Below are 10,210 nucleotides of genomic sequence, written 5' to 3' on the forward strand. Positions count from 1 at the left end.
TCAAATCAGGCCTTGACTTTTGGACGAAGGACGGTTCCATGAACCAACATTTGTCTCCGGCTCAGGAAATCCCTTCCCAAACCCGGCTTCTTTGTATGTGGGCGATGATGTACTCAATTTTGTCATTGATGATAGTGACTGCGAGAGGCTCCATGGCAACACTATGATCTGACTGGTTTCAGAGTCCGAGACGCTCCTCGTATTCTTTCAGTGGACTCCGGACAGCCCAATGCATCGGTTTGCAGTAGTGTCTTGCACGCACTTAGAAAGTCAGGATGCCGTGGCGAATCCTTGTACAGTGGGCGAGGAAACCACGGAATGATCTTCCCACAGAGCGGTTGGTCGCTCATTCCGCTGGGCCAACGTGCAGACCCACCAGATTCAGTGCATTGCCCATATTGGCCTCTTCAGATCGTTATGGGAACCTTCCCAGGTAACCCGTGCGAGTTGCTTCCGGTAGGAAAGCGAACAGGGAGACGCATACAGACACCCAGAGGTGAAGTACCCCCCGCTGCGACTTACCTGTGTGAGGAAACAAAGAATCAGAATGAGATCACTCTTCTCACCGTTGGCGATCAGCAACACAGGAATTGGGTGGTCATACAACCATGCTTTCCTCGAGCGTTTCGCTCAGCTTACGCAATCTCAGGAAGCCCTTCCTCTCTTCCATTGGAGACATCGCCCTGGGGGTCCCAAAAAAAAGGAGTTCTTCCCGCGGACCATCTTGTATATCCTCTTACTATATGAATCTTGTCAACTAAATTTTTATACAAGAGCCATCGTGGATCAAGTCGAAGCCCCTCGAGGAGGTCCAGATAGATTATCTTCCAGTCCGTCTGTCATCAAAGTTACAAGCGGAGGTACATGAATCAAAGGTAAGCGAAGACGTTGATGCTCGTATAACTTAGCCACAGAAGCTGTGTATTCTTCCACCCGGCGGAAGAAAAGCAGGCTGGCCAATCAAGGATAGAGCGGCAAATCCCTTTACGCCAGTGCTCGATGGCCAAATCTCCGCTATGTTGCAAAAGTGCTTAAGGTCTTGGGGATGTAAACCGCCGCAACTTCTCTTTCGCGACACGTTGATAATGGTCGTTGGAGAAGGGGAGGTTACGGGACAAATTCCCGACCCCTGATTCGCGATATCAATTACCCTGGCGCCCAAAACCGGAGAGACAAGGGGAGAAGCCGATGCCTTGTTCACCCTCGCATGGGAAGGCGACAGGAGTGCCAATTGAACTGCCGGCCTTTGAGCTCTAAGAGCACATATAAATGGGGGAATCCTGATCAACATTCCTCCCGGCTGTGAACCTCGGGTCGATTGACTTCGTGCGGGGATGTCGAATCCTACTGGCATACGACATTGATTTAGAAGAGCCTGTGCTCTTGACGATCTTGACGATGTTATATTGTTCTTGAACGAGCGTTGGCAGCGAGATTCAGCCGGAGAGCCAAGTACCGCAGTGTTGCGAACATGGCAGCAGCAGCTGGAGAGTTTTTCTCTTCCATCAACAGGACCAAACTGGGCAACATCGAGGCAGAGATCAATGGAGACCCTGAATTCAAGGCATCTGCAGCCAAAGTCGACAATGTTTGCTTTGGAGTCAGTGCAACAAACTCCGGCGAGACGCTTCTCTTCAGCATCAAGCAGGCAACGGTGACAGTCCAAGATGGTTCAGCCGCTGACTTGACGTCTCAGTTCGAGCTCAATGCGCAATCAGAACACTGGCAAGAAGTTTTCAAAGCCGTGCCCAAGCGGCCCTTTCAATCATACTGGGGAATGCTCCGGCTGCTGGGCCAGAGTTCTGGGGTTGAAGTAACGGGCGACAAGGAAGCCTTCACCAAGTATGCTCGGCTATGGAGGATCGTGTTAGACCGGGTCCGTGACGCACTACACCCTCCCCCGGCTGCGTCGACGGTGGCAGAGTATACTTCGGATGATGAGCGTGACGACGACTCCATCGTGGGCCACTACACCTGGCTGACTCTCGCACCGGTGGGGAAGTGCAAGATCTTCTACGAAACCTCAGGCCAGGGCGAACAAGACGTCCTCTTCCTCCACACCGCTGGGGCCGACTCGCGGCAATATCACTCCCTCATGCTCAACAAAGCCCTCCAAAGCAGATGTACCATGTACGCCTTCGACCTGCCGGGTCATGGCCGCTCGTTTCCCGGCACGCACCAATACCCCCAGTCATACGCGAACAGCGAGGACTTCTACATTTCGACCATCCACCAGATGATCGTGAAACTCAAGCTCAAACGCGTCATCGTCACCGGCGCCAGTATGGGCGGCCAGGTGTGTCTGGCGGTCGCGCTGCGGGCCAAGGAGATGGACGTCCGGGGCGTGATCCCCTGCGAAGCGTGCGACTACCTGCCCGCACAGCAGGCATCGGCCATCTACTCGTTGCAAGGGGACGAGGCGATCCTCAACGCCGAGCGGGTGTGCGGCATGATCTCGCCGACGTCGCCTGCCATTTACAAACGGCTGAACTGGTGGCTGTACTCGGCGCAGGCCTCGCAGATCTTCCCGGGCGACCTGAAGTTCTACTTCGAGGGCTGGGACGGCCGCGACCGCATGGGCCAAATCGACACCGCCGCGTGCCCCGTGTACATGCTGACGGGGGAGTACGACTACAGCTGCTCGCCCGAGACGAGCCGGCACACGGCCGACAAAATCCCCGGAGCCGTGTTCGAGGAGATGAAGGGGCTGGGCCATTTCCCCTTCAGCGAGGACCCGGAGCGCTTCTTGCCCTATTTCACCCGGGCGCTGGATCATATTATATCGCGCAAGGGGGTGTGAAAAGGGAAATGAATGGCTTTTCCACGTCAACGAACGCCGCAGGCCTAGGCTAGGATATGTACACGTGTGTGTATGACAGCGTTTGTTTGTTGTCCAGTTGGTTGGTTGGTCGACAGACAAACGAACGTGAGATATATATATATATAGTCCACCACGTCCACCGCGAGATGCTGCAGTCCAATCTTGAACAATATAGATGACATTTTCGTCTAGATAGATGGAGGGCTCTGAATGAAACAGATGAGTCAAAAACTTTCCAAGCCCCATTGGGGCATTCATTCATTGATTCATTTATTCATGCGATAGATATCCATCCGTGCCCACACGCGCCCATCCCTTTGTCATCCAGATAGATACATAGATACATAGATACATATACACATACACCGGCGCCGGAAAGTCGGGAGAGCCGAAGCCAGGCTGGAAATAATGGATTCTGTCAGAGAAAATGGCACAGATCATTGTTGTAGTTCTGTCCTCGTTCGCATCGTAGGGAGTGTTTTTCCTTCCCAGCCTTGCTCTGGTGTCACACTCTCGCACATATGCTCATGTCTGTTTGTTATGTAGACCTGACCTCTGTCTCTGTCTCTCTCTCTCTCTCTCTCTCTCTCTCTCACACACACACACACACACACACAAAATATATCACGACGGAATCGCGGCCTGCGCGGCCCTCAAGCCTCCGACGACGGTAAAGCTCAGGACCGGGGAGATGAGGTAGGAAATCTATCGCACAGTAGGACCGTCAGCCGTATTTCTTTTTCTTTTTCTTTTTCGACGGTTTGAATTTTTGCCGGAAGCCATTCCATCCCCTACTCTGAGGAATTAAGAAAAAAAAGGGAAGAGAGGAAGGTAGCCTTCTAGAACCATGAAAACACACGTCCCGTGCTGGCTTGTAGTGGGAGGGTGGTGGGTTCTCAATCAATGCATGCACTTACCGTCAACAGCTTTGCGATGGTGCGCTCGTCTTCGTCCTCGGCGTCGCTGACCTGGACGAGCGTGATCAACTTCATCGCGGGGGGCCCGGTGGGCTATATATATAAGGAGAGCAGTCAGCACATTTCGGTTTAATTGTTTTATTTCAAGGAACTCGGTTATCAAATTAGGGAAAGGAAAGAAAAAAGCGAGAAAAAGAAAAGAAGAGTTCTGTCAAGCAGGGACTTATTAGATTCCAAACTCACCATCAGCATCATGGCAAACCACAGCATCGGGTCCGGGCCCAGCAGGGTCGACTTGGACGCGACCACGAAGATGAAGTAGATGGACGCGGCGGGCCACAACACGAAGCGGACGACCATGATGAAGGCCACGGTCAGCCACGGCATGGGCGGGGGCTTCTGTCCTCCCTCTCCGGCGGACGCCTGCCGGGCCTCTTTCATGGCGGTGTAGAGGCTCACGCCGGCGACGACCACGGGCAGCGGCACGAACAGGCCGCCGATGTTCTTCAGCGAGGCGGTCAGCCAGGCCGTGAAGATGCCGCCCTCGTACGTGTCGTTGAAGAAGGCGCGGTGCAGCGCCGGGATCAGCCCGATGATGGCGCCCACGATGGCGCCCAGCAGCGGCGCGTTAAAGAAGTCCGACACGAATAGCAGCCACCACTTGGCACGCGGGCCCAGCTTGTACCAGTGCTTCTTGGGCACGATGGACGCCCGGCGGTGCAGGGGCATTGACACCGAGGCTCGCCGGGACGGTTGGCGGGACGGCTGGGACGGCCGCCCGCTGACGGACGAGCGGCGCGTCGACGGAAAGAACGAGTTTTCGGCGTAGCCGGCGATATTGGCGAAGGAGATGGTCGACGGGCGGTGCGGGAAGGTGTACGTTCCGGGACTCTGGAGCAGGCCGGTCTCCTCGCCAGGCTGCTCGGCGTCGTCGGGATGATCGCGATAGTAGGCCCGGTCGACGGCGTCAAAGCGCTCATCATCTCGCTCAGACGGAGGGTCGCCGTCGTCACCCTTCGACTCCTCTTCGTCCTCGGGCGCGTGCTCGGTGTCGATCAAGCGGGGGCCAACGGCAAAGGTCAGACAGCTGCTGACGGTCGCAAAGACCAGGAAGTAGCTCTTGGCGCGCTCGACGGCGGCGTCGGTGGTCTCGTCGGTGACGACCAGCGCCCGCAGGATGCCGGTCTCGTCCAGGGCCTCGATCAGGAGCAGCGGGTAAGAAGTGGTGTTGTTGAACATGAGCGCCACGGTGGTCCAATCGGGCATGCCCAGCCACAGGTGGGCGACGATGCCGATGACGAAGGAGATGAGGTGGCAGACGATGGCCCAGACGAAGACGATGAGGTAGCGCTGGGCCGACCCGGCGTGCAGCTCGGAGCCAATCTTGACCACCAACAGGGCGGGCAGGAACATACGCACGCAGATCTTGGAGATGGCCTTGGTGTTGGCCGAGTTGAGCAGCTTGAGATGGGCCGCCACACCGCCGTAGAAGATGACCAGCAAGACGGAGAGGGAGGCTTGGATGGCGGCCAGGAAGGAGTTGAGGAGGCCGGTGGGCGCCATGGTGAAGGGGTGAAGGGGTGAAGGGGTGACGTGCTCGACTGGTTAGCTGATCAGTACATAAGAGTGAGTAGGTAGGTAGTCGACGTGATGCTGTGGGCTGTGGTACACATACCTCGTTACTCTTGATCGCTTCACTGCTATTTAACTAATTACACTACTGCTTCACAACCGTGGAGGATTCAGAGAAAAGTGGAGAGAGAGATAGAGAGAGAGACACGGAAGACATCATCAGCTCCCAAAGCTTGACCGACCAGCATCCAACCAATAAAACTACCGAGTATGAATACGAATTACTTTAGTTTGATTTAGTTCTAGTTGATAATGAACGAAAAAAGCAATAACAATGTCACTAGACTCGATCCGACGCTCGGGCATCAAGCACGTCATAGCTACGGTACTGGCTCACTAGGCTAGTCGCTTGAACCTTTTACGGGTTTACCTCAGCATTGTGGGCTTTCACTCCTTCTATCCGGAGAGGACGAGGACGAGGACGAGGACGAGGACGAGGACGAGGACATACCCGGTAGAGGAATTCAATTTCATATAGCCTGAACGTGCATACGGCGCCCCTTTTGGAAACTTAAGCCCAAGCCGACGCTCCAGCTTGCCCATGTCATTTGTGGCGTCGTAAACCATAACGAACTCCTTGAAAATTCACCGAACCTCAACGGCCGGAAACCATTTCTTGACCCCGACCGGCTCTCGACAATCCTGCTCTCCACAGCCACAAGCCTGGGCTCGTGCCACCCGGGTGCCCTCTGGTACCATCTTGATCGTCTGGAAGGGCTGCGATCCCGGGTCATAGTACAGACCGTCGATTTCCCCGGTCAGACGGTTCAGGGCGATGTAGTAATAGCCCGCAATCGTCAGTCCCCATGAGGTGGATGCATTGCTGTGGCCACCACCAGGTCCACGCCCGGTGGTTCGTCCGGTCCTTGAGGCAGTCGTGGTGAAGATGGTCCTCGTCGCATTGGCATTCATCGGCCTTGAATTGGTAGAGCTTCCGGGAGGTGTCACAAAACATCGTTCCTTCCAGCGCATGAGAATCCACTCTTTGCCCAACTTTTCTTCGATCCACTTGGCACTACCCAAGCAGCGAGCCATAACCTCGTCGTCGTCGGCTTCTTTGTCCTCGGGAGTCTCGAAAGCCTTCGTGTTGCCCGTCGAAGGGGAGGTCGCGTTCGAGGGACTTTGCGTATCCTTATTTTCGCCTTCCCCGCCGCCAGCCGCTTTTCGAAACGCCTCCCAAAGGGCGCTGCTCTGCTGGTACTCGCTTCTTTTCTTCCCCCGTAAATGTCGAACTCGCTCAATTTCTTTTCTGAAAGGTCCCAGTCGTTGCCAGTACCGCGCGTCCACGCTGAGGCCACCCACTTCGTAGTCTCGACCTGGTTGCTCCGTCTCCAAAGGCTGTCGTCGGAAGTCGATAATCTCTCCCACGAAGAAACTGGACATGCTGGTTGTTGCTGCTGTTGTTGTGCCGGTAGCCGGGACAAGCGGTGGTGCATCGGATTGATGCAGGGACGGGAGCTTTTCCGGCATCTGGCTGGCGGACATTATGCCAGTCAGGGTCATGGCTTCCCAGTCCACCGAATGGATCATCACCTTGACAGGCCAGTGGTCAGGCTCGGCATACTGAGAAGGAGTCTGGGTGGTGTTAGATGATAGCAATCGGAGCGAACGTGGTAACGAAAAGGACCATCGACCAGCGCTGTCTTGACCAATGCCCTGTTGCCTCTCCAAGTCGGAGAGGTATGTCTCCACGGTAACCAGCGCCTGGCTGTTAACCTCTGACTCTGCAGTCTCGTTGATGCCTCCACGAGGCGCATCCCTTCGTCGATCCCTGATTCGCTGGAGCAGCTGGCGTTCTATTTCGCGCCGTGGATTTGTCGTTGCCATGGGATCGCCCTCAAAAGCTTCGTGGCGGAGTCCGCGGAGTGGTTCGCGTTCCGTAGACTGCAGCCCATGCCAGGCCATTCCAGCTTGCAACCAAGAACTGTACTGCGGGACAGGAAGACTGTTAATGTGCATGGGAAGGTCGCTGGGCGCATTAGAGTCATCCAACGCGTACAGTGAGTCGAGCCCTAGTTTCCGCGCTGCCTCGAGGCCACCTTCGATACCAGTACGTCGTAGCTGGGAGAGATAGCGAATCAGTCTCCGAACCCGCCTGAAAGCGTCGGATCGTCTCAGCATGGCTGGCGGCCCATGTCGAGACCCGTTAGGCTGTCGGCCGTTTTGGAAATGTCTTGGGCTAAGCTCTCTTCGATGGCCTGTGACGTACCCCGGTGTGACAGTTATCTCGTCGTCAGCTTCTCCGTTGTTCCAGGCTCGGATGAGTGCCCCTCCGTCCGCGTTGTTTCTCCTGTCACGACGACTTGACCTAACGCGCTGCAGAGCAGCTTCAAAGAGCAGATATAGGGTCCTTGTATCGGTATCGGTGCTACGAGCCGCTGCCCTCCTTAGAGATGCCATGTCCGCATCGCTGTCGTCAGGATCTTGGGTGTTTGTCGAGTCAGGCGGTTGCCGTCTGGTGAACATAGGGTTCTCCTCGGTGGAACCAGTCGACATGCGCCTTGAGCGGTCGTTCACTCGTTCGTCCTGAGCCTCCATGGTAGCCGAGTCCTGATGGTCCTGACGCGCATTGAGCCAATGGTCAACCCCGTGTGTGCCGATCACGTCATGGTCTGCTAGAAATCCCTCGAGCTGGCTAGCTTGAGTCCGCGGGCGATTTGGCCTTTGCTCGTTCTGTGAATCTGAATCGCTCGAGTTGAGATTCAAGGTAGAGGCAAGGTCGGGGACAGGAGTGGCAATGGCTTCCTCGAGCTGACGCAGGTAGGTATTAGGAGGAGTCGAGGGGCGGGTGTCCTGCTCGTGAGCACAGTAAGTCAGAGTGCATACCCAAAGGAACGCAGTTGGTTCGCAATACGAGAAGAGGGGAGACAACAACAAAGTGCTTTGACCGTAGCAGTCCTTCGAGACCAAGTCTTCGCTTCAAACACTCAACTCCCGGTGTAGATATGAGTGGGTGCAGCGGACGAGAACTTACAGAGGGCGAGTTTGCAGGCGGCATCTGGCTGCGCTGGGAGAGATGAGGTCGTGGTAAAGCCGAGTTGGAGCGGCAACTCGGCAGGCTGCTGGCAGGATCACAATCGTCCTGCAGCAGAGACACGTGAAAGAGTAATTGGGAAGAAGACGGGAAGAAGTGATGAATTCATGGATACCCGAGAGCAGAAAAGAGAATCATGTTGAGACCTCAATTAATAAAGGAGTGAAGAAGCACATGGGCAACCCAAGGGCGCTGTTGGCGTTCCATTTACTCTCTCGATCCCAAGATTGCCGAATGACGTTGTTGCCCGCCCCAGGAACTAGTCACGCCTATATTAATATAGTTCATGTCACTATCAAATCAACGGTAATTAATTATTCTTGTTACCTCGTGTCGTTTTGCTGGGCCTCGATTCCTTGGCTTCATCTGCCAGACTGGCAGCTGTTACGGGCGTAGTTGGTAAGGAGACCACTGCGACAGATCACCCTGCGAGACAGGTACAGCCTGCTGCAGCTCTTCTGTCCACATGTCGTGGATGAATTCGTTGCTTTTGATGCTGAAAAGTCACCCACCCTTTATCAAGATTATGCCGAATTGGTTCACAAACAAACGAGAATGCCCACAAGGTAAACAGTATGTTGTATTCCGGGCAAAAGGCCATGCTATCCCTGAAGCCCTCGAATGAATTCAAGCATCTCTCCAACACACTCGGCAGCTTTGTCCACGTATATCTCGTGTCCTCTTCCTTCAACGACAACGAGTTTGCTACCTCGGATCTGCCGCTGGATTGCTCCCTGCTCCTCCAACGTCGTCGCAGCACTGTTTGCAGGCGCCAGGATGAGGACGGGAATTTGGATCTGAGAGAGGAACGGTCGCGCATCAAGCGTGCTGAGGAACTCCGCGTAGCTGGCCAGTCCTTCACCAGAATTGACGGATATCTGTTCCAGCCACCAACGATGATACCCCGGATCCGGATGTGCCATGGTCCCTGGGTAGGATTTCAACCTACTCGCCCATCCTTGAGAACCCAGATTCCGACAGGCCATGGGGAAGCTTTCTTCCCCAAATGCGAGAAATACCTGGGTTCCCTCTCGGAGGTAGGCAGGAGAAGAGCAGATGGTGAGACTATGAAACCGTTCCGGATACTTTGCCGCGAGAATCTCCCCTAACATACCGCTCGTACTCTCGCCGAAGAAATGCACTTTTTCAATCCCAAGCTGATCGAGCATGTCGATGATATCACCGAGAATGGCGTCGAGGGTGTACGCGTCCGGTTTCTTCAAGATGGACGGAGCACTGGAGTATCCATGTCCACGCAAGTCCCGACGGATCACGTTGTAATGCCGCGAGAGAGCAGGAACCCAGTGGTAGAAGAAGGCTGCATGGCGAGCAAAGCCGCCTTGAAGCAGAATTGTTTGCCGATCTGGATTCCAGGGGTCGGTAAAGTCGTCGGCGATGTAGTGCGTTGTCTCGCCCGAGGCGTGGACGATGAATTGACTACCTTTGGGCATTGCTCATGTCGCAAGATCAAGGGATGACCATGCCATTCGCCTCTTATGCGAGAAGGACGGAGCAGTCAATGTGGGGGAACATGTGGAGAGAACAAGCTGCCAGAGTTGGTAACAACAGAAACAGACTATTTATTACTCCTCCATACAACTGTTGTAACAGACGGTATGTCCAGTACTTGTCCTGGCGATGCTGTTGTGGCTAGCTCTTACCAAGGCCATCGGGATTGTGCCTATTCTCCTCGTGTAGGAAAGCTTTTGATGTTTGTCTGTCTGTAGAATATCTCCCCACAGTATGCAAGGAGGAACTCTGGCGTCCCTACGAGGTGTTCTTATGTCAACAGATGTTAGTCCCGCT

At 54.8% G+C, this 10,210-nt stretch overlaps 4 protein-coding genes across 4 annotated transcripts; 1 reads left to right on the plus strand and 3 right to left on the minus strand.

The window, feature by feature from the left end:
* Nucleotides 1-1,471: 1,471 nt before the first annotated feature.
* AYL99_07104 (hypothetical protein) lies at nt 1,472-2,800 on the plus strand (the record flags this gene model as incomplete). The annotated part of the gene is made up of 1 exon (XM_018838613.1): nt 1,472-2,800. The coding sequence occupies one exon, from the start codon at nt 1,472-1,474 to the stop codon at nt 2,798-2,800; it is 1,329 nt and encodes a 442-aa protein (XP_018691381.1).
* A 645-nt stretch (nt 2,801-3,445) lies between these two features.
* Nucleotides 3,446-5,301, minus strand: AYL99_07105 (hypothetical protein; the record flags this gene model as incomplete). Its single annotated transcript, XM_018838614.1, has 3 exons — nt 3,446-3,526; nt 3,739-3,831; nt 3,982-5,301. The coding sequence occupies 3 exons, from the start codon at nt 5,299-5,301 to the stop codon at nt 3,446-3,448; spliced, it is 1,494 nt and encodes a 497-aa protein (XP_018691382.1).
* Nucleotides 5,302-5,955: 654 nt separating this feature from the next.
* On the minus strand, nt 5,956-8,368 carry AYL99_07106 (hypothetical protein; the record flags this gene model as incomplete). Its single annotated transcript, XM_018838615.1, has 2 exons — nt 5,956-8,163; nt 8,345-8,368. 2 exons carry the CDS (start codon nt 8,366-8,368, stop codon nt 5,956-5,958), a joined length of 2,232 nt encoding a protein of 743 aa, XP_018691383.1.
* A 638-nt stretch (nt 8,369-9,006) lies between these two features.
* Nucleotides 9,007-9,855, minus strand: AYL99_07107 (hypothetical protein; the record flags this gene model as incomplete). Its single annotated transcript, XM_018838616.1, has 1 exon — nt 9,007-9,855. One exon carries the CDS (start codon nt 9,853-9,855, stop codon nt 9,007-9,009), a length of 849 nt encoding a protein of 282 aa, XP_018691384.1.
* Between the last annotated feature and the right edge of the window lie 355 nt (nt 9,856-10,210).

The sequence above is a fragment of the Fonsecaea erecta genome (genome assembly GCF_001651985.1).
Source record: "Fonsecaea erecta strain CBS 125763 chromosome Unknown Scaff6, whole genome shotgun sequence".
In the NCBI taxonomy this organism is placed as follows: domain Eukaryota; kingdom Fungi; phylum Ascomycota; class Eurotiomycetes; order Chaetothyriales; family Herpotrichiellaceae; genus Fonsecaea; species Fonsecaea erecta.